At 38.2% G+C, this 24,923-nt stretch overlaps 1 protein-coding gene and 1 long non-coding RNA gene across 4 annotated transcripts in view; one reads left to right on the top strand and one right to left on the bottom strand.

Moving 5' to 3' along the window:
* The window catches only part of LOC120535007 (zona pellucida-like domain-containing protein 1), a 31,085-nt gene extending 20,205 nt beyond the window's left edge, over positions 1–10,880 (top strand). For 2 of the 3 annotated variants that reach the window (XM_039762513.1, XM_039762514.1), the window contains exons 9-12: positions 1,389–1,497; positions 5,113–5,145; positions 6,060–6,242; positions 10,460–10,880. In XM_039762513.1, coding sequence (XP_039618447.1) covers positions 1,389–1,497; positions 5,113–5,145; positions 6,060–6,241 — 324 coding nt within the window. In that variant the 3' untranslated portion in view covers position 6,242; positions 10,460–10,880. The remainder of the gene's footprint in view (positions 1–1,388; positions 1,498–5,112; positions 5,146–6,059; positions 6,243–10,459) is intronic. The other variant, XM_039762515.1, reaches the window with a different exon arrangement.
* A 7,995-nt stretch (positions 10,881–18,875) lies between these two features.
* Positions 18,876–24,471, bottom strand: LOC120535025. Its single transcript, XR_005634849.1, has 3 exons — positions 24,436–24,471; positions 19,591–19,737; positions 18,876–18,942 (listed from the first exon to the last, which is right to left on the bottom strand). It is a non-coding gene; the product is annotated as an uncharacterized LOC120535025 (long non-coding RNA).
* Between the last annotated feature and the right edge of the window lie 452 nt (positions 24,472–24,923).

Genomic DNA, 24,923 nt, shown 5'->3' with positions numbered 1-24,923 from the left:
GTGGATGTAATGGTAATAAATAAAGTGAGATGTTATGGATGGCAGGTACATTTTAATTTCAAGAAATGTTTACGAAATAGGAATTTTTAAAAAATAACTGAACACAAACACAAACGTTTTTCTCTCAGAGAGAAGAATTTACATATCCTGTATCAGGGTTACTAGCCAAGACATTCATGTAGAATGAATCAAATGTCAAGAAGTAACATTGAATATTTTAGGACTAGAAGATCAGACAGTACCATGGCAAAAGGAAATATTTTGATATACAACACCTCGGTGTGCTTTGGAATTTATCTAATTACAATCAGCTTTTATTTATTCAAATAAAGATAAGTCTGTTTGCTTGTACCCCTATTTCTGTGAATTTACATCAATAAAAATAATGTAATCAGATGCCTACAGTTAATGTAATTTATTATTAACATGAATAAAATATAACAGATGATTACTCCAAAAAGGCTGGTTTATAAAAGTGATAGGTCAGTCTTTGTTTAATGATAAGGAACTTACCTATACAATCTTAATTAAGTAAGTTTTACAGTGCATGTTGTAGGTGGCACATGGGAAGACTCTTTATCTGGACGGGAGGCCTGAGTGGACAGAAAGGCATCCTGGCTGAGAGAGGGAAAGAGGTCACACCCAGACAAGGCTTCCCTAATGGAAGGATGAAAGTCCCAGCCGGATAAGAAGATGGTTCCTTACCCGGATGGGAAGCCCCAGACCAATGGACAAGCATCCTGACTGGGCACATGTGTAACAACATTCCTGGTTGAGATAAAAGAAGAAGACAGGGAATGACGGTCTCTGAGAATGTTTATTTCTCCCAGGGCTGAGATAGCAGCAGCCCTTCATATCAGTGCCGATTTGGGAACCACTAGGAAATGCCGTTTGTTGTAGTCCAGCAGCACAGCCCTGCTGGGGTCAATGGGTGTCACAAGTGGGTGCTGTAGGGAGATATACTCCATATTATAGGGGATTTCTTTGTAACCTGGAAGTAATTCCGACAGGCAGTCGCTCTGGAACCGGAAGTATTCCCGGATCCTCAATAAAAGGGACCACACTCCCTTGTCCAGGCAAGTTGGAGCTGGGAGGAAGGAAGGGAACACTCAACTGGAGGAGGGCAGTGCAGTGGAGAGAGGATAGGAGAGGCGAACTGGAGGAGAGGGAACTTGTGCTTGTGGTTTTTGTGTTTCATTTGGAGGTATTTCTATAATAAACAACCCTTTGATTTGAACCTGGGACTGTCTTCATGTGGTCGTGTTGGGGTTTGGGGTTCACTGGTGTCCCAGTTCTATCACAGTGTTCAATAATGGGGAATAAACCCATAATTATGATAAAAGTAACATCTAAAAGAATCATTCTGAAATGGACTTTATTTTTACTAGGGATGCTCCAGAAGAAAGCGAGCTGTCTCAGCTGTGGAACAGACCCCAGGCTATTCATCAACAGATCAAGTCACTGTCTCAGCGGGACCCATCTTCACAAATGATGAAGGTAGTGTTGACCATTTCCGCAGGGCACCTGGTGAAGTATCTGCCAAGCTGAAAGCTCTTTGGAATTGAACATCTTTCTAGCAATGTTTCATTCACTAGGATTAGAAATTCATACACAATATATAATATATATAACATTAAGGTTCATATAGCTTTAAGAATAAATTAAAATCTTATATGTTCAGCTAAAGTTCACCCATACACCTGCTGGAATGTTTTGAAATAAAGCCAGCATCATTTCTCATGTATAGAAGAACTGTGCAATCGAATGTCACTGTTCAGATATTTTTCAAATATATGATAAAACAAAAGCTGACATTCAAATTTAGAAAAATGGCTCTTTGGTTTCACTCATACTAATTTCAGCATCATGCTAGTTTAGGCATGGTATACAAAATTGCAGTATTTCAGCATTTTTTGCCCATCACATCCAGGATTCTACTTTTTTATAAAGTCAAATGGTTAGTTTGTATCGTCATTGCTAAAATAGACAGGGCTTTATTTCATAAACACAGACCTTTACAATGCATTTAAGTCAGATTTTTTTGCACCTTACTCTCACAGATTTTAAATTGACTTCTGGTACCCTAAAACTGTTTTTGGACAGTAATAGTGTGTCTTCCGGCCTCCAGGGGCTCTAAAAGAAGAATATTGTGGGGTAAAAAAAATAAAAAAACTAATGTTTAGGTTTAATGTGCTTGAGCTCCTAATGTGCATTACAGGCAATGTGTAATGTTCACAGATTCACTTTCTCTGATTAGGTCACTTTCCGCACAAACAGAATTCCATTTTTGTGAAGTGTTGTGAAATGTTTAACCTTAGTTCAGATATGTTCAAATATTTCCTTATTTTAATACAAATGTTTGAAACATAATTTTTGGCAAAATTGTCAAGCTTACTGTATAGATTCTTCTGTACTCAGTAAGGGCATCACAATTTGCTTTACAAGGTATATTTATTTATTTATAAAGCACTTTAAAAACAACATCAAGGCTGACCAAAGTGCTGTACATAAAAAAAAAGAAAAACCCAACATATCAGACACACAAAACCGAAGGGTAAATGAAACAGAAACACATAAGAACTGAAGAGATTCTTAATAAAAAGTATACAGATAGCCAACATATCATACTGGGTTAAAAGCCAGAGAGTAAAAATGTGTTTTTAAAAAGAACTTAACGACAGCTAGCGAAGGAGCCTGCCTAACATGCAATGGCAAATCGTTCCAAAGTTTTGGGGCTGCAATTGAAAAAGTTCGATCACCTCTGAGTTTGCATCGTGCCTTGGGAACACATAAAAGCATCTGGTCTGCTGACCTGAGAGAGCGACACGGTACGCAAGGGTGCAGCAGTTCCGACAAATAAAGTGGGGCACAACCATTTAAAGAATTAAAAAAAAAATACAAGGTTCTTAAAATGGATTAAAAAATTAATTGGAAGCCAGTGAAGGGAAAGCCGAAGCCAAAATCGGGGTAACATGCTCATGCTTTCTTGTGCCAGTTAAAAATCGAGCAGCCGCGTTTTGTACCAGCTGTAGGTGAGCAATGGAGGTCTGGCTAATTCCAAAAAGAAGCGCATTGCAGTAATCTAGACGAGATGTTATAAAAGCATGGATCACTGTTTCAAGGTTGCGCTTAGACAAAAAGGCTTGATTTTTGACAGCCGCCTCAACTGGAAAAAGCAAGATTTTACCACTGCGTTCACATGGCTATCAAGTTTTAAAGTGGAATCCATTTTCACCCCTAAATTTGTGATCATGGATTTCACAAATTGACCCACAGTGGAAAGGTCAATGCAAGGGGTCCTGCTGGTGCTACTGGGTCTAAATAGCATGACTTCTGTCTCGTTCTCATTAATAATTAGAGAATTTAATGCCATCCAATTCCTTATGTCAATAAGACAATCAAGCAGGGGCTGGACAGAACATGGACCTTGGTGCTTTAGAGGGTAATAAACCTGACAGTCATCTGCATAAAGATAAATTGAAATACCGTGTTTCCGAAAAATAGCACCGAGTGGCAGCAGGTACAAGGAGAACAGAAGAGGTCCCAGGATGGATGGATGTATATACATGTATTTATGTGAACGCTTATTGATCAGTACTGATTTGTGCTTTTTAAGTGGTGGTCCTGCTAATGCTTGTAGTAAATGAGTATAAAATTAATTTAAAACTGTTTATTTTCTTTTTTTATTGTGCTTTAGATGTCGACAACACAAAATTCTAAACCAGAGTCATGTTTATTTAATGCTTTAGCTTATGTAACCCAATGCCATGGACTAGTATTATGCAGAATACATCTGAGTTGTCTCCACCTTTGACTACATGCTATATAGTATGTTGATATGTATCATTTTGTTCCCAGAGGAAGATTTGGCTTTTTACAGAAGCATAACATATAAATACATTTATGTTATAACAAACAGCAACCCCACTCTCATATACATACCAGAATGATTAGATAGATAGATAGATAGATAGATACTTTATTAATTAAAAGGAAAGAAAACTAGAAATAAACCTCTGACATAGCTAAGAAAAAAAAGAGCAGTCACAGTCACAACGAACAATAGCAATACTGTTATAATCAATATACACTACCGGCCAAAAGTTTTAGAATTTGGATTATGGCAAATACTGTAATTGTGCAATTAATTATCAGTTCTTCTCATCAATTGCGATTGTAATGACCTATTTTATGATTGGAAAGATCAGCATCAGAGCAGTAAATAATTACTGAAATATTATAGACTTGTTCAGGTAACTTGGTTCCTAGGGCACAAAGTCTACTGACACTCAGGTCCAAATTTCTTTTTTTTTTACAGTTTTTGCTAATCTAAACTTTAAATTTAAACCCCTGGGAAATTATTGCTTCCTTTTTCACCATTTTAGGTCATTCAGTGCACTTCAACAATTAAATATGAAGAAAAACTGAAAGAATTGAGGTGTTCTAAAACGTTTGACCATTAGTGTATGATAGTCTTAAATTTATGTAATGGTCACCCTACAATTAACACTTTTTGTTTTTTAGTATAAAAATGTTGACAGAATACTATATTGTATGAGCTCTTTTTTAATAACCTTTTTTTGCTTTTTGATGATATACATGTTTACTGTATATAGCCTAATGTAAAATATTGTTTTTCATGCTTTGCATAGAGGAACAATTAGAAAAGTCTCTTGAAGGCAACACTGTAATAATGTTGGTCTCTAATCACACTGTATCCCCTTACAGAACACTATTTAAAAGTCTGACATTATTCAAAGTATCTCTTTGCTCATCAAAATAATGTATCACTGAATGTGCCTTTTTTGGTCAGTGTTTGTCCTGCGTCTAGGGGTAGTAATACTTTCTTTTATTTTATACCAGCAGGGTTACTCAGCTGTTTATAAGAACATAATTTATAAAGTTTAAAAGTTAAACCCCTCGTAGCTATTTATTGCTTATGGCTATAAGACACTATTGGTAATTATTTATTTTTATGCATACAGAAATGAAGATATACTACCATCTTAGATCATCTGTTAAACAGTCTTGCAAACATTTTTGTATGTTGAAAATTGTGTAAGTATGTGGAATCATAGGATCCATTCAATTTTGTTTTGTTTTTCCTTTAAGTTCAAGAAGATCAGGCTTCTTCTAAACCAGCCAGTAAGTAGAGCCTTTTGTGTGTTCTGATAGTTTGTTAACTACCAGGCCTTGTAAATCAAATGTACAAAAAGCCTTTTACTATTAAACTGATAATTCTGAACACATATAGGAAAGTGGATTTACACAGGTTTTAATATTCTACCAGTCCTTAAGGTTAATAATCACCCTCATCTCTTTCTTTGTGTTCCTCCATTTTATTATGAAATAATACAAGATGCTAACTACAGTCCCATGCTGATTTATCAGGGGGCTCCCATGAGAAGTTAAATCTTGTTGGCATTAGATAAAGTGTGCATTTTGACAGATATAGTAAATTTATCTTCTGATTATGGACAGATGAGTTCTGACTATACTGCTGAAAAAGTATTCTCCTGTTGAGGAAAGATCATAAAATGATGACTTCCTTTTAACCACTCTCAGATTCATAGTTCTCTGGTAATAATAAGAGCTTCCTGGAGGTCATTTAATCAGCTGGTCAATTTTCATTTGCCTGCCGATCCAAACTGATCTTCATAAATGGAATGCTGGAGCTGATTTTGATGTACAATATACACATATTTATTAATTTTTAGCTTTTGAGCTTAGAGAAGTAGATTGGTTGAAATATATTGATATGTCCCATTCTAGGCCCTAGTACAGTATCTCTAGGGTACCCTGGCTTCTTTACATGAATGTGGTCATTAGTTTTTTTTTTATTTTCTACTAGTGATTCATCTGTTTATTAATATATATTTTTTTTGTTATAGATTTTTTTTTTTTTATTTAAAACACAAAGCCACACTGTATTTTGACTCTTTACTTTTCTGAAAAGCCACTAAACTGAACTGAAAGTGCATTGTTTAAATGGTTTTATATTATCTATAACTATCTGCTTGCAGGACTAGCGTGTTCTCTGTTTTATTATTTTGTTTCAGCAGCTCAAAATGAAGGCAGTAAGGAAGTGCAGAGTGCTTTCGTTTGGCTTGCTGTTGGCTCTATTTTTGCAGTGCTCTTGTTTCTTGCATTAATTTTGGCAGTGTGGTTTTTATTGAAGAAGTTTTTTATTCCCATGACCAAGCCTGGACTACAAGGACATAATAACCCCTGCTACAACTGAGGTACCCGCCGTTTATCCTAATTTGACCTGGCAACCTTTGTACACTTTGCACAAACTGTGATCTTACTGTCTCTTGATTTTCTCAGTTATTGTGTGAAAGAGTATCATTATTTGTTTATCATACTTTACACAAAGGCCTCAGCTGTCATTAACATATGATGGAGCGTGAATATTTCTATCTGTACAAGATAATGGCATCTTCTATTTAAACTACTCCTTACCGGTATGATGTGTTTACTAGAATAAAGTACATTTTAAATAAAGCAGACCATGCAATGTAAACAAAAATAACTGTACTCTAATATACAGTACACTACATGCTGTATGTCTGTGCTCTCATTTAATTGCTATGCAATCAAGCAAGTGAGGCTGCTGTGATCTAAAAATTCTAAATCTTGAAAGACTACCGATGCAATTATCCTAAATATCTACTATAGTGATAATCTACAGTCAAATGCTTGAATACCAATGGAAGGTTCAGGTTAGTTACATATGAGTATAAATCACAGACTCCATTAGACTTTTCATAACACGCACCGCCATGTGGACCTTTACAAAGCAAGTAACATGAGTACAATAATGGTAGATTAAAGAACAGGACAAAAGTTAAGCCATCTGTCTTGTGTATAATATATAGGTGATATTTGTTTTTGCAAAAAGCTTTTCTAGAAGACTAAACTTACTTTGGAATATACTATATAAACAGATGTATAGCTAATATAAATGCACTTACTCCAAAATAAGGTACATACTCAAAGTGCATCATATGTAACTGTCGTATAGTTTTAGACTAGTTAATGCACTTCTAATTTGATGTAAAGCCAGGAAGCTTTTAGGTACCGGTATATAATATAATAAAAATGTATTGAGACTTCCATGTAATTATAGTTTAATATAACTATTTTGCATCAAGATACATTTTTCTAAGGTGAAATTACAATCTGCAAGGAATGTATTGTGGTTGATATGTATTTTAATATTAATTACATTTTAATGACTCCAGTTTTGTTATGAATATGTTATACAGATACTTAAAATAATATGATCCTGGAACCTGCCAAGTAATCTTAAAAATTAAAAAAAAGAAAATAAGACCATTACAAAATCATTGTAATTCACTTACAAACAAATGAAATTATCTGACTAACTCAGAAAAGCCAATGTGTGAGTTAGAAAGTGCTTGATAGCAATAACTGCACAAGATTTTTAATGAGAATGCTGTAGGTCATTCAGCGCAACATATAGTTTGTTTTTTCTGTTTGAAAGCCCCTGAGGTTCAACTGTTCTACTATTTAATTATTTATTCCTTCTGTTTGGTTCTTTACATGAACAAATAAATTCTAATTTTAGTGTGAATGTTAGTGCTGCCTCAGTTTTCTGGTTGAAGAACTTATTTTACAGTAACAGCTGGCAATAACCTTTCTATATCTCCTCAAAATTTAAAATACGATGGTCAAGTTACCTATTAATTTACATTTCCATAAATGAAGATTCAGCTCTTTCAGTCTTTGCTCACACCTCATACCCACATTCATGGAACGTGTCATAGCTCTGTAGACTTTCAGGCATACTAATATGTTCTTTTTGTCCAGATGAGGCCTAATTAATGTGTTATACATGTTAACAATAACCTTCCTTGACTTCAAAACAGAATGCTTGGGAAACCAACTTTCCCCCATGTGTGCCCCTAAGGCAAGGAGACGATTTAGTCATGTCGCTCTATTAGTGACCATGCATCAGTGGATATTCAGATCAGTGGACCGGCAAAAGACTTTTTGAATGATAACAGCTTCAGATGGGTGAAAAAACAAGGTTCTGATTTATCTGGAGATCAGAATAGTATCATTGGTGATAAATCTCTCAGTTTTCATCCCGGTCCATTTCAGTTTTTTCCAGAGAAAGTCTGGCCATGAACCTGGGGCATCCCAGTCATTAAGCAGCATCTTAACCAGTTGTGCTAAAGGTGAAATCCTTTGGTTTACAGAACAAGTAACATTTTCTGCCACTGTATCAATGGCCCCAATTTTGAGCTGCTACTGTCATCTTAGGGAGTATCAGCAGCTGAGTGATGGTTGTTGTCCTAAATAGAGTCAAATGGCTAAAATGGATTTGGTTAAAGAAAAGGCAAATGTAACCTGATGGGCACAGACCAAGAGAGAAAAGTGGCATTCACAACATTAGAAGCATGATTGACCATAGGTTTGGGGGAGATGTTCTTTATTACAATGGTAAATAAGGCAGCTCCATAATCCAAGTCACAATATTGCCATCTTAGGCAAGCTGAGCAGCAGAGAAGGAGGCATCAACCTGAGCAAAGACACAGAAATGTACAATACTAAAACAAACTTGTGCAAAAGACACATAACTTAGTTTAACACAATAATGGATTCACTCAAACCCAAATAAACACTCTGAAATGGTTACACATATTGTAACTCTCCACACAAATGTGTTCTATTGAGCAGATAATGTTACAATCCGTTTTGTGATTCTGTTGGCACTTATGCCAGTGTTTCTTAAGTTCTAGACAGAAATGAGATCTAAGAAACAGGCAAATGAGTTACTGGGATTGATTATTCGGCTGCAAAAAAAAAATTAGAAAATGAAAAAACAGACTGAGAATAAAAGAATAGTTTTGGGGTCAATGACAACTCTAACTTACAATTATCTGCAAGTACTATTACTTTCTGCACTCTGCATCAAATATCTGGCTCACCTTGTTACTGCATATGTTTATGATGTTATCCAAGCTCTCCACTACTTTCCAACTGTAGATTGCTCCTTAAATCCACCTCATCTTGACTCAGAAGTCCACATTCCAGCTCCAACTCCCGGATTTGATGGATTAATGATTCCCTGTTAGGCAATGATGAAGGATTGCTAGGAGAGCTGGAAATCTGGGTGCTGCTCCTGGGTGGTGTTTCAGGAAGCATAGAGTGCTCTTTAACTTTGCAAGCCAGACCTTCCTGAATGTCTTCATTAATTGCAGTTGGTTGTCCATCTTTACTGTGTTTTACAAAAAGAGATATCTTTAAGGGCAATATTAGCTTACACTGAATAAATGTATTGCTGTTTCTTTAACTTAGGGTCTTACTATAAATGAAGTCCATTTCTTTTTTTTCAGTTTCAGCTTATGCCTCACGCAGAAGCCAGATTCTTTATAATAAATTAAAAATAAGTCAGATATTTTTCAAGTCAATGTTATTTCTTCACAAACACGGTATATATACATTTACCATGCGAAACTGTATTCTAAAATTAAGTGTTTTCTATAAATTTCTAAGAATACATGACCTGCCCTGACATTTGTTAGTGGAAGTTGTGGGGCACTGGGCCTGGTGCCTGGTGTAAAAATAAAAGCCTAAAAACTTAACGAATATGTCCACTTTGAAGTGGCTAAAGCTTCAGTATAAGAAAACATGCCTTGTTTCCAATACATTTTTGTGCCAACAAAAGGAATCTGGAAATGTTAATTTTATTGCATATTCCTGGTACTATTTTTCTTGAGGTAAAAATAAGTTTCCTGTTCACTTGTGTGATAGCAGTGACCTTTGTGGCAGAAGTTCTCACATAAAAATGGAAATAAATCAACACGATACCAAGCACATAGCAGGAACAGTTGAGTGTAGAGTTTTTGCCTTTTAACAGCAAACCACACCTCAACAGTGAAAGGCTCTTGCGGAGGATGACAAGTACTGAGGTAGAGCACACAGCTAGCGATCTTTGAAAATGGCTGAATCTCATAATCTTGGCATGTTTTGTTCATAAATGAAATGTATAAGTTATTTTACAATGTGCATGTAATCAAAACACAGATCAATGCTCAGCAACTTTCTTGACTTAAAAATGGATATATTCAGTACGTTTTAAAGGTTTTGTTTTCCAGTCGAAGCCCCGTGACTTCCATTATAAAATATTGGGACAGGCTGAACTTATTCTTTAAGCTTCTTTTGTTTGTTTATTTATATTGTCAACATAAACCCAGTTTCATATCTAAATGTTGGAATAATTCTGGGCAACGTAAATGAAATTTTCTAAGACTCAAGATCTTTATCTCTTAAATCTCTTTATTTTATCATATGTTTATTTATGATTAGTTTTGCAGCAGTTGATTGAGTAAAGCAGAAAACCTCTGTGGCTGTGAAATGAGTTCCTTGAGAACACACTCATTCATAAAATAGCCTTTCAGTGTTAACAGCTTAAAACTGTGAATTTTAGGACTGGAAGAAATAACTGAAATGGATCAACATGTGGATGCTGGGAGAAGATGACAGATTCGACATAGCAGACACTTTAATGGGAAAATGTACCAGGATTCAAGAACTTTGAGGCAACAACTCCACCCACTGTACCAGCGAACCATTTTAAATAAGTACTTCAGTAAATAATTACCAGTTCCACCCATATTTCTTGGGGGTATCCTATTTTGGTATGTTTTTCAAATTTTGTTTTTTGCCTGAGCAGCTTCTCCAGCTGCAAGGCAATTCTAGCTGTAAGTTCAAAATCAGTATTTCTTAATTGCATAAGATTTTCTTTGTGATTGTCAGGCTAGATTTGGATAGAGCAGTCACCTCAACAATCTGACTTATTTTGTCCCTCCAACCCACCGTGCATTTCTTAGCCCATTCTCACCTGTTTCTTCTGTTGTATTTTGATGTAGTACTTTCCTGTGACTGCTGAAAATATTCTTTTTTTTTTGCTAGATTCTCTTCTTTTAGCAAGTTTTCAACTGTGCAACAGGCAGCTGCTTTCTTGTACCTCATCATGTGATCCACTGTTTGCTTTGGGAAGAATAAACAAATTATATGTAAGTCTGTCTAGTTTGTAATTCTTGTAAGAGGCAGTAGAACTGTGTTTCTTTGCACACTTTTTTCTTATAATAATTTTTCTATTGCTTACACATGGGAGGATAGAATGTCAGTGCCTGGTATTGTAGCGGTCAGAAGTCGCTAAGATTCACACCGTCGTGTGTGACAGTGATTTATTTATTTTATACGAGGATTACCATGGACAACCCCAGCCTTGGCACGACACACACACACACTACAGAAACAACAAAGAAAACACGCTGGGAACTTAAACGATAAAAAAGTATAATGAAATTAAATTAACTAATTGAAACAAACAAACAAACACCACCCCTGATCCCTCCATGCACTCACTGCGTTATTGTAGGCTAGCCCACTGCAAGGCTTAGAGAATTCCATATTTCACCTTGGTTTAGAAGGCTAATGTCTTTCTTATAATTATACTTGATCACAATCATTTTGTCTTTTTGCCACATAGACAATGCACCCCACTCCAGCAGCGGGATTTAAACCCACATTCAACTAATGGTTCTGTTTAAGTTTCCTCTAAAACTGGCTTTACAGCGTCTCATTCACATGGCATTGTGTTTTGGTTGAAGGCTCCTTCCCACTCATGAATATTGAGGAGTTATTTTTTCCAGCATGATGTTATTTCATCCATTAGATGCCAGCAGAACAGTCATTCAAGCTTAATACTGTAAAGCAGGTCATTAACCCTGAGTCTGACTGGGGATGGACATATTTGCATAGAATGCCAAACCTCAATAATGACTGACCTCTGCATTGATGCTGTAAATGATTTGTATTTTACATAGTCAGCCTCTTCCTCATTGGAAGGCATGTTAGTGGGATTGAGGAGGTCTTTGAAGTACTTCCCCCACCGACCCACAACGTCCAGAGTCGAAGTCAGCAGCACACCATCCCCACCATATACGGTGTTGACGCTGCACTGCTTCCCCCTCCTGAGATGCCGGATGATGGACCAGAATCTCCTCGAAGAGATTCTCCCCCATCTCTGGGGCTGAGGTCACCGACGTGGTCAAAAAACTCATTGGTGGCAGGGCCCCGGGGGTGGATGACATACGCCCAGAGTTCCTCAAGGCTCTGGATGTTGTAGGACTGTCTTGGTTGACACATCTCTGCAGCATCACATGGACATCGGGGACAGTACCACTGGATTGGCAGACTGGGGTGGTGGTCCCCCTCTTTAAAAAGGGGGACCGGAGAGGGTGTTCCAGCTACAGAGGGATCACACTCCTCAGCTTCTCTGGAAAAGTCTATTCAGGGGTTCTGGAGAGGAGGGTCCATCGGATAGTCGAACCTCAGATTCTAGAGGAACATTGTGGTTTTCGTCCTGATCGCGGAACAGTGGACCAGCTCTACACCCTTAGCAGAATCCTGGAGGGTGCATGGGAGTTTGCCCAATCAGTCTACATGTGTTTTGTGGACTTGGAAAAGGCGTTCGACTGTGTCCCTTGGGGAATCCTGTGGGGAGTGCTCTGGGAGTATGGGGTACTGGACCCCCTGATAAGGGCTGTTTGGTCCTTGTACAACTGGTGTCAGAGCCTGGTCCGCATTACTGGCAGTAAGTCAAGCCCGTTTCCAGTGAGAATTGGACTCTGCCAGGGCTGCCCTTTGTCACCGATTCTGTTCATAACTTTTATGGACAGAATTTCTAGGCGCAGCCAGGGTGTTGAGGGGGTCTGGTTTGGTGGACTCAGGATTGGGTCACTGCTTTTTGCAGATGATGCTGTCCTATTTGCTTCATCAGGCTGTGATCTTCAGCTCTCTCTGAATTGATTTGCAGCTGAGTGTGAAGAGGCTGGGATGGGAATCCGTACCTCCAAATCTGAGACCATGGTGTGGAGTGCCCTCTCAGGGTTGGGGGAGAGATCCTGCCCCAAGTGGAGGAGTTCAAGTATCTCAGGGTCTTGTTCACAAGTGAGGGAAGAATGGAGCGTGAGATCAACAGGCGGATTGGTGCGGTGTCCGCAGTGATGCAGGCTCTACATCGGTCTGTCGTGGTGAAAAGGGAACTGAGCCGTAAGGCAAAGCTCTCAATTTACCAGTCGATCTACGTTCCTACCCTCAGCTATGGGTAGTGACCGAAAGAATGAGATTGCGAATACAAGCGGCTGAAATGAGTTTACTCCACAGGGTTTCTGGGCTTTCCCTTAAAGATAGGGTGAGAAGGTCAGTCATCTGGGAGGGGCTCAGAGTAGAGCCGCTGCTCCTCCGCATCGAGAGGAGTCAGATGTGGTGGCTCGGGCATCTGATCAGGATGCCTCCTGGATGCCTCCCTGGTGAGGTGTTCTGGGCACATCCCCGGGAGGCCCCGGGGAAGACCCAGGACACGCTGGAGGGACTATGTCTCCCGGCTGGCCTGGGAACGCCTTGGGATTCTCCCGGAAGAGTTAGAAGAAATGGCCGGGGAGAGGGAAGTCTCTCTCTCTCTGCTCAAGCTGCTAACCCTGCAACCTGACCTCGGATAAGCAGAAGAGGATGGATGGATGGATAGTCAGCCTCTAATGAGCTTGGCTGTGCTGTTATTCTCACATGAGTGCAGTCTATTGCAAGGTTAGTATAGTTTTGCCTTTTTATATTAGTTTTTATTTCTATATTTGTTTCTGACCTTCAGTTTAGTTTTCCTTCATCGTGTATTTTTAGTTTTAGTTTAGTTTTTATTTCACAAAGACATTTTATTTTATTTTTATATGTATTAGTTTCAGTTTTAGTTTTAGTAATTATGGCATGGAGCTCCTACGGAGTTTAGTTTTGTGTCACAATCAGATAGAACTGTACACTTAACAGATTTGGATACAAGTTTAATGTTAGTGGAAGCTTACTACACTACATGATTTACTATCTGTTTTTGTCTGATTAAAATAGGCATAATCAAAACTAGATACTGATTATGAACAATTTTACACAATAGTATAATTTTTAAAATATTTTCTCATGAAAATAATGGGGGCTTAGGAAGAACAGGGCTCTTAGGCTTGAATCAGTGTGCAGACCCCACCTAGCTGTATTGATGGGAAACAAAGAAAAACAAGCATGTAGTGTCAAGGTACGGGGCAGTGAGATTTGAATAGCCCAACATAAAGGACAGTAAACCCATAATGAGCAGAGCAAGTATAATAAATAGAGTACGGACAGGCATAAAATGACAGAGACAGCATCTGAGATTAAGAACAACATATATATTATCTAAACCTGTTTATCCAAAGCAGGATTGCAGGTAACCTGAAGCCTACCACAGCAGGTTTGGATGTAAGGCAGGAAGAATCCCTGGTATGCAATATGTATGATAAGGCTGATGTTAAGGACAAAAAGAATACAGCATGATATTTCAACTATCCATTTTGAGAGAGCGAGAGAGAGAGAGAGAGAGATAAACATTGAAAAAAGGGAGACAAATATTTTAAAATATAATTCTGCTAATGGATTGCTTTCACAATATCAGGTATTTTGAGTTGTGAATATGACCTAAAAAAGATAAATTAATAAATATGGAATAAATACAAAAAACCATTAGTATGTTTAGTTTGTCATCACTTGGCAAAGGTGATTGGTCAGCAATCAACAATATGTTGATCTTGTATGATGATCTAGTCAGTCTATTGATCAGTGCCTTTTTATTTTCAAAAACCGGGAGTGGTCTCCCCTAGACTTTCTTGTATACTCAGATATGGGGATGGATATTTGAGGAGTAAACCGCAAGACAATGATTATATTTTAATATAATGTACGTTAAGGAACCATCAACATCAAATTAAATTAATAACATATTGAACAATTATTATAAAGTTGAATAAATCGGACTCGGCTGCATGAATAAAAAAAAAAAAAATCGATCGAGTATTTGTTCAGGTAAAGTACAACTTCCGGGTGATGGATTTGGCCCAAAAGTTAAAACAGAGCTACAATTGTGATGTAACAAGCATATGCGGGATTTCATCTATCTATCAAGTTGCGTTTTTGAGTTATCGTGTTTACACACACACAGACACATGCGCACAGACACAATTCCAAACTTTGGGAGGTCTATAACGTCAAGATTCATCAACATATCGAGGTCAAATGTTTTCATGATTACTATTCTTTCCCTGTACTTCGCATATGAGAAAGTAAAAACGATTTCTCCTGTGCGAAGTGGCAGGTGAATTGCTGTCAACAAAAAGCATGTCACCTGAGAAATACACTGACACGTTACTCACGCGTGATTTTTCTGTCCACATGGTAAACGTTTTGTTGACCAGCACATTCTGATTTCAGCCGTTTCAATTACTTCTTGATATACAACAAACACAAAGAAAGGTGGCACATTAATCACTTTCTATTTCACACGCTTTACGCGCCCGCACTCAGCTCGCTCTGTCACCGCAAATGCTGTGTGAACAGCCGCCGTTCACTGGATGACTATGTGCGGGCGGCTCGTGGTGGATGACTTTCTGTTTTAGAGTTAAAACTTACAAGGGTTAAAGACTAACGTCAAGAATATTCATTCAAAAACGAAAACTAAAAATGTTTTGGTAAATTATTTTATTTCGGTTGGTCGTTCCAGCTACTTTAATAGTTTCGTTTAGTTTTAGTTTTTCATTTCGGTTTGGTTAATTATTTTATTTCAGTTTACGAAAATGTTTTGTTAATAATAGTGTTAGTTTTGATTTTAGTTTCTGTTAACTATAATAACATTGGTCTATTGCATCTATGACAGATGAGAAGCCGAAATGACATCTAGTGTCACTCATATAACTGTGGATAACATTTAGTTAACAGTTCAAACATTTGCCCTGGTGATTTGTGGGCGAGTGCCTCCCCTTGCCAAACTGGGGCCCTAAGTGGAAAATCCATTACATTAGTATTTCTTATAACACCTTAAATTTTAACTGTAACTATATAAATAAGCAAAAAGTACACATCACAAACTTAACTGTAATTTTTGATGTCAAATGCAAAAAATACTATTGCTTTTTTAAAGGTTAATCAAAAGTTGAAAGAATGTTTAGGAGTTCCTTCAGTCATCATATGAAAACTTATGTACAAGATCTGAGTTGATGCTGATGATAACCAAGCTGCTTATAAGTTCTTGTGTCATGGATGACCTCAGGTTTGTCTTGATGACCTTAAGTTATGAAAAACTGGTAACCGGAAGTGTTGCTGCACTCCAGAGGGTAACCCCATAGATTTGGACTTTAATGGCATTTAATGGCTTTTATAAATAAATAAATAAATAAATAAAGACCTAATTAGTACAAAGTAATAATAATAAGGGTATTAATGTGCCGTAACTCCTTATTACAGTACATGATATAGCTAACAGTATAACTTGTGATGTGATACAACAACAAAAAACAATTTTAATACTAATACTATACCCACTAATAATAAAAAACTACTAATACTACTAATAATAATCTTCTTATATAATACGTTATACCGTGGCTGTTCGTTTGTCTGTCCAGGATTTTAAATCACCTGTAGCTCGCAAACCGTTTTACTTATTGTCTACTGTCCACTTTCGGGGTGATGATTTTTAGTACTCTTTTTATTTTTATTTTATTTTATTGTAGAATCAACTCTCGGCAGCGGCAGCAGGGTGGCCGTGCGGCGCATGCGTATGGGCGCCGTTCTCATTCCCTACCACCTTCGCTAATCATTCTTGAGGCAGATTGAAGACTTAAGTGCCAGCTTAAGTGAAAAATTAAAGAAAATGTACTAAGTAATTGCAACACAAAAACTAAATCAGTTTTAACGCGAAAAGATGCCGAAAGAAGAAGAGAAGCAGCGGGCTGCTATAGGGTGGAGAAAAGAAGAGCTGCTCAGGAAGTAGCAAGCGCATCAACCTCTGAGCAAACGAATGCTAAAAAGAGACAGAGAAACAAGATGAAAACGAGGAATACTCACGTCAAGTGTATTCACGTTATCATGCAGTACACCATTACTGGTAATAAAATAGAAACTAATAATACTACAACTGCATAAACTTATTTAATGCTGTAAATACAGGGTCAAATTGAGCTGAATATTTCAATATTTTAAAAACAAACATGTAAATATACAGTATTAACCACACTTATGAATTCACCTAAACTTTATTTTGTTCTTCCAATAACAGCAGACGAGTTATGAGACATTAAGTATGCACCAAAACAAAGCTGTTATTGAAATTATTATTTTAATACACCCAACATCAAATTCTGACATTTTGACAGTAAAGAACAGTGGATTAAAATATGTCACCTACTTTTATTTCCCACTTACTGAGACTTGGCATGACAGAGGCGACTGAAACACGGGTTTTATGATTTCACATGAGGTGTGGTTAGAGAGGTGTTGGTTTATTTATATCCAAATTACAATGAGCACTCACGAGTAGGTGATATTCAATTTACTGTATAATCTAGAAATGTATAAAGCTACTGTATGTACCATAATAGTGACTAAAGTTTATAAAAATGGCTCAGTGATATAAGCTACATACTGTATATTGGCTCAGGTATTGTTGTCAGTTTTATTAATATGAGTTAACAGCAAGGTGTCAGACATGATTGAATAATGTACTTGAATTTCATATGAAGAAAAACAAAATTCTTTTAGTTTTCTTATATCATTCTATAATTTACCATATGATAATGTGAAATGAAAAATTCATGTAGATGTAGTTTTCATTTACTTTGCATTAAATATCCATTCAATTAAACAGATAACCTACAAATATTTTACCCAGTATTTTAATGGCATATGGCCTATTCATGTCTCTGAAATAATGTATTTACAGTGTCATCCTCTTACACAAAAAATAAATATTAGAGGTACAAAAATGTATTTCAAAGGAACTCTATATTCAATTAAATATTGCTACACTGTATTCATCTTTTTTCTTGAAGTCTTTACATTTGTTTTTCTTAATTTTATAAGGAGGTTCCCTCGATATCTTTTTATACGGGCCCTGTTGTGACACCATTGTTTAGAAAACTTCACTTTTGCAAATTTTTTTATGTTGTAGCTTTGAGCTAAATTTGTTTAAATTTGATTTTTTCCTAACATCACAATGTCAATACCCCGAATAACAAAGTGAAAAAATAATTTTAGGATTTTTTGCAAATGTATTAAAAATAAAAAACTGAAATATCATATTGACACAAGTGTATTTTGTCATGACATCTGAAGTTTGGCTCAGGTGCGTCCCATTGTATTGCTCATTGTTAAGATCTTTCTACATGTTGTCTGAACTCAACTTGTGGTCAAATTCAGTTGATTGGACTGACTAAGAAAGGCACACATCTATCATCTATCAGTATAACCTACCAAGGTTGATAATGTGCATCAAAACCCAAGCCATGAGGTCAAAGGAACGGTCTGTGGAGCTTAGAGACAGGATTGTGTTGAGGCACAGATCTGAGGAAGTCTACAAAAATATTCCTGCAGCATTGAAGGTTTCCACAAGCATATCTGCTTCCATAATTCTTAAATGAAATAAGTTTGGAGCAATGAGAACTCTGCCTACAGCTGGCTGCCTGGCTAAACTGAGCAATCATGGGAAAACAACCTTGGTAGGACAGGTGACCAAAAAACTGAAGGTCACTCTAGCTGAGCTCCAAAAAGAGATGGGACTTTTCCTTCAATCATATATGTGCTGAGATCTTATTGGCAGTACCCTGAAAGGAAAGAACAGCATTAAATTACCTCCTGAAAGAACTCCTTTTTGGTGGGTTCATCCACCCTTTGATGAAGTAGATGGGACAGAGTGTTGCGGGTGTCTGCAGAACAGGGTTCCCCGCAGAGCAGGGTATTTTGAAGGACCCTGAGGAGTTCCTTGTGCGGAGAATAGGATGATGTAAGCTGCAGTCGGGTAAAGAAGTAATCACTGAAACAGGCTTTCAGAGCCTGAAAGAAAAGAGAAAAAACGTTACTTCTAAAAACCTTATGAGCTGCACTACAGTCATTGTTCCATATCTCAAATGTGTGCATTTTGGGATCCTTGGCTACTCTACCTTGGTCCACTGTGAATGAGTGTTAGTGTGTGATTTCAGTTTTAGCCACTCTGGGACCCTAACATGGGATGCATTGGTGAAGATAGGCAGTTCTTCATTAACAACTTTCAAACACCTGTTGGTGCCTGATTAAAATTTTGGGATACTTGTGTGTTACTGAAACTTCTCTCCATTATTTGTCAACTGAGTCTTATGAATGGTAGCTGTGTTTTAATTTTGGTGAACATTTTGGACTCCTTCGCACCTTAATGCACTGTGTCAGGTCAAGCGTCATTTTATTTGAAATGTTCCTGCTGATATTTTAAGTGCAGCTCAGGGCAAACACAGAAGATCATTATGTAGGCTCTTTAGTTTATATAGGGAGTCACTGGTCTGGTCAGATAAAGGATGGGTGATAGGAGCAGCTGGGGTCAGAAAAACAAGACAACAGGCCCACCCAAAGGCATCTTGCTAAGCTGCTGACCTTTTACACAAGACAGAGTCAGAACTATATTTATTATATTCTATTATGAAGAAGAAATGCATTGTGCTGTTTGTTTACCTGATGAAAGAGTCTGATGAACACCGGGTTTGAGTCATATGCCAAGTCCTCAGCAGTTATGTGGGATAAGCAATGCAGCAGGAGGAGTGTGAAGCCACCTACAGACTCTAAGCACTGCCGTCGTATGAACAAGATCTTCTTTGCTTCCTATATCAATCAAATAGAGCATATCATCATGAGTCCATACTGAATTGTGTGAGCAAGAGCTAGAAGGGAAGTAAAAAAAACCCAAATTGAATCAAAATAATAAGTGCAAAGTGCTTGTTAAAATTAATGCAACTTGTAAGTGGATTGTTTTTCAAAATAGTTTACCTGCCTAAACAAACTTAGCCTGATGTCCCAGTCCTTTAATTGCCCCAGAAAATGAAAAATGAAGCCAACAGCAAACTAATGCTTTCACTAGCTCCTTTAACTCAAGGTCACTGGCTTTGTAATGTGTTTCTGAGGAATCCCTAAAGACAATCTTTTGGAGCAAGGTCAGGACTGCATGGCGATTGTTCTAAGATCGGAAAGAATAACTGCTGAAGTGTTTTAAAACTATAGAGTGCAGAATGGAGGCAGACTCCTCATAGCAATGTCCATTGTGTACTATCTTGCCAGTTTCATGATAATGCTTCTGTATTAATCTCTGTGAAGTCTGGTGATTTACTTCATTTGTTCCCAAAGGTGGATGTTTTTCTTTGGAGGATGGCACAACCCTAGCAGTTGTGTTAATATCACTTCCATTAAATAAATCTGAGCTTATTATATATCACGCCACAAACTGTGCTGGTTGAGTATTAAGAATTCAAGTCAAAATGAAGCCTCAAAAACTCCTGCTAGACAAATGATGGCTAACATTTCATCCTACACAGATGCCAAAGAATAACAAAAAACATAAAATCTGCAGGTCATGCCATCTAATTTATATCATGAAGTGTCATTAACAAGTAATATGGTGAGGTAGTTATTTTGTTTAAGTTGTAATAGGTGGGAGGCCAATTAAGCAGGCCTCTGCACTCAGAATAATACCAAAGCAGTACCATACTAACAATGAAAACATAGTGAATAATAAAGTATAAATATTAAGACAAAAACTCCTCCTTCACATAGCTTTACTGGTCTTGGTTTCTTCTCTATTATTGTGAGCACACTAAATACTCGAAGATTATTGTAAGAAAGAATAACCATAAGAACTTAACTACAGTACTTTCAGAAATTATTAAGACCCCTTCACTTTTTACATAATTTATTATGTTGCTGCCTTATGCCCTGAAATTGTTTAAGTTAATTTTTAAATTGATTTTGTCCCTCATCATGCAGTACTCAATATTTTTTTTTTTAATCTTCATTAGAACATTAGAACAATCTAGACGAGAACAGGCCATTCAGCCCAACAAAGCTTGCCAGTCCTATCCACTTGTTTCCTCCAAGAAAACATCAAGTCGAGTTTTGAAAGTCCCTAACGTCTTACTGTCTACCACACTACTTGGTAGCTTATTCCAAGTGTCTATCGTTCTTTGTGTAAAGAAAAACTTCCTAATGTTTGTGCGAAATTTACCCTTAACAAGTTTCCAACTGTGTCCCCGTGTTCTTGATGAGCTCATTTTAAAATACCAGTCTCGATCCACTGTACTAATTCCCTTCATAATTTTAAACACTTCAAGCATGTCACCTCTTAATCTTCTTTTGCTTAAACTGTTGTGGTCCCCGGCCGGGCTCCCAGGAGGAGGAGAGGAGGGCTTGTGCCTCCTCCAGACCGCGAGGGGGCGTCCGTCCTGGTTATATTGGGGACCACGGGTACAGGGCTTGGAAGCCCAGCCCTGTAGGGACCCGTGGCCACCGCCAGGCGGCGCCCTGATGCTGGTTCATCCCGTGTGGTCCTCGGCTGGGGCTGGAGCCCGGCCGGGACGCCTTGGAGGACCAGAGGAGGGCGTGTGCCTCCTCCAGACTGAGAAGGGGCGTCCGTCCTGGTTATGCAGGAGGCCTCGGGTAGGGGGCTTTAAAGCCCAGCCCTGTAGGGACCCGTGGCCACCGTCAGGCGGCGCCCCAGTGCCTATTTATCCTGGGAGCCCAGCACTTCTGCCACACCAGGAAGTGCCGGGGGGAAGACGACCGGGGAGACACGGATGGCTTCCGGGTGCGCAGCTGGCACTTCCGCCACACAGGGGTGTGGCCAACGTTAAGTGCCGGGAAGCAGCTGGAGCCCATCCGGGTTCCCATAAAAGGGGCCGCCTCCCTCCAGTCATTGGTGGAAGTCGGGAGGTAGCAGGACTGAGCTGGAGAGAGAGAACGGGAGGCGGCCAGGAAGGCACAAAGACTGTGGGCCCTGGACTTTGGGGAAATCGGTGCAAAAGGCACTGGGGATTGTGAGTGCACGTGACTTTGAATATTTGTATATAGTGTAAATAAACAGTGTGTGGGTGCAAAATATGTTGTCCGTCTGTCTGTGCCGGGGCCAGCGTTCACACTGTATAGCCTTAGCTCTTTTAATCTGTCCTCATAATTCAACCCGTGTAGACCTGGAATCAGCCTAGTCGCTCTTCTCTGGACCTTTTCTAGTGTTGCTATGTTCTTTTTGTAGCCTGGAGACCAATACCCCAGAAAGATAAAAAGAAAACAGGATTTTAGTGTTTTTTCAAAATTTATTAAAAATAAAAAAAGAAATACCATATTAACATAAGCATTCAGACCCTTTGCTATGACTCCTAAACTCAGGCTGAGGTGTATCTCATTCTATTGATCATCACACCTTGTTAGAAGCCCACCTGTAGTCAAATTAATTGAATGCACATGATTAGGAAAGGCACTCATGTCTATATAAGGTCTCACAGATAACATTGTGCATCAGAGCAAAATCCAAGGCATGAGGTCAAAGGAATTGTATTGAGGCACAGATCAGAGGAAGACTATAAAATGTTCTACAGCATGGAAGGTTCTCAAAAAAATACAGGAGCCTCCAAAATTCTTAAATGGACAGTTTGGAAGAACTACAACTCTTCCTAGAGCTGGATACATTGTCAAACTGAGCAATTAGGTGTAGAAGGTGGCCCAGCTTAGTCTGAGATCCAGAACACACTGGAACATCCATCCATCCATTATCCAACCCGCTATACCCTAACTACAGGCTCACGGGGGTCTGCTAGAGCCAATCATACCCAACACAGGGCACAAGCCAGGAAACAAACCCCAGGCAGGGCGCCAGCCCACCGCAGACACTGGAACAGGTTTTCATGAATGATTTTGTGCCTCTATACTTTACTCCGTTCAGCCTTCCTTCAGCCCTTGCTAGTCTCCCAGTTTCTGCCCCACAACACGACGCTACACCACCATATTTCACTGTTGGAATAATATTGAGTGGTGCCTATTTTCCTCCAGATGTGATGCTTAGAACTGAAGGCAAACAGCTCAATCTCAGTTTCATCAGACCAGAGAATCTTGTTTCTCATAGTTTGACAGTTCCTTTAGGTGCTTTTTTTGCAAACTTCAAGCAGGCCTTCATGTGTTGACTATCCCAATCTGCCATAAAGTCCAGTTGACAGGAGTGTTGCACTGGTGGTTGTCCTTCTGGTGGTTTATCTTGTCTCTACACATGTTCACTAAAGCTCAGGTAGAGCAACCATTGTGTTCTTAGTCAACTCTCTTACCAAAGCCATTCCTTCCTGACTGCTCAGTCTGGCAAGCTAACCAGTTCTTGTAATAGTTATAGTTTTTCCAAACTTATTCAATATAAGGCCTACAGAGATCACTCTGCTCTTGGGAACCTTCAATGCTGCAGAATTTTTGTTTCCTTTCTCATATCTGTGCCTTAACATAATCCTGTCTCTTCGCTCTGCAGGTTCGTTTTTCACTTTGATCACACATTGTCAGCTGTGGGACCTTAAATAGGTGAGGCGGGTGTTTGCTTTTCCAAGTCATGCAGAAACAATTCAAGTGGACTCCAAAAGGGTTCACCGACAAAAGCGCGATAGACATATGCGCCCCGTCAAAACCGCGACGGACAAATGAGCGCCGACAAACCTGCTAACTGGTTTTCAAAAAATGCTCAACGACAAAATCACGAGAGAGACCAAGAGAGTGGGACGCCCTTGCTCCAATTCTTCCTACATATGCAAGGTGTGATCTTAAGGACTATCTGCGTGCCGTGCATATCATAATATTGACTTCTAAAATAAACATTATTATATATGCTTTATAGTAATTCATATTTAATGAAACTTTTGCGATTTTGTCGGCGCGTTTTAATCGCCGCTATTTTGTCGGCGCGCATATGTCTATCAAGCAAATGTCGGGTCACACTCCAAAGAGGTGTAGAAACACGTCAATAATGAGCACTAGAATGGGATGCATCAGATGCAGATTTCAAATAAGAGCCTGAATCCTTGTGTAATGTGATAGGCCTATTTCAGTTTATTTAATTTTAATAAAATTTAGAAAAATTTCTAAAATCCTATTTTCCAATTGTCATTCTGGGGTATTGAGTGTTGTTTGATGAGGGAACAATGAATTAAACGACTTTAGCATAAGGCTGCAACAAAATATGAGGAAAGTGAAGGGCTCTGAATACTTTCTGAAGGCAACTGTACATCACAGGTCAAAGACAGTCATCCCTGTCAGGATTACCAAAGGCACACATGCAGAGATCGCACATAACAAGGACGACTTGTCATGTCAATTGTTTCTGCTCAACTCCAGTCACATTGGTCAAACAAAACATTTGATCACAATAATGCAATGTCAAATTTGCCAGATTCATGATTGCTTTTTGTAATGTGAAAGCAAAATATATTTGTAAATATAGCCTATAGTGTCCAAATGTTATTAACATGGAGGCTTCATTTAATTGTTGTTGTGTGTACTTAATACCTCAAAGAAGAAGGAATTTCGGAAGGCATTATTCACATATTGGTTAGAAGGCAGAGTTGCAGCTAAGAGTAAAGTGATCCGTGGAGCCTGTTGGAAGACAGGATATTGTGAGGTCAAAACAGAGCATGTTTTAAATACAGGAAGACAAAAATGCATTTCAGATGGAAAATATTAAATCTATAATTTTATTAGAATAGAAATATTTTCCTATAAGAACACACAAGTGAATTATATATATGAATTCTATTAATGTTTAACATTTTGTTGCCAGTGTCAATATAGGTTCAAATGTGTAATCTTAAAATGATTTAATATTTATATGATATGGTCTTTTACAACATTAAAATGCTAGACGTAAGTGCCTAGCTAGTATATTGTAAAAATATAAACTGATAACTCAAAAAACGAATGCAATTGTGACACGTGAAATTTCATGAGTATCAGGACAAACGTGACTAATGCTTTGGGAAGTGTTAGTGATGCTCTCG

Source organism: Polypterus senegalus, chromosome 9, assembly GCF_016835505.1.
Source record: "Polypterus senegalus isolate Bchr_013 chromosome 9, ASM1683550v1, whole genome shotgun sequence".
Classification (NCBI taxonomy): domain Eukaryota; kingdom Metazoa; phylum Chordata; class Cladistia; order Polypteriformes; family Polypteridae; genus Polypterus; species Polypterus senegalus.
The sequence above is the reverse complement of the archived record's forward strand: the minus strand, read 5'-3'. Positions and strand labels throughout refer to the sequence as shown.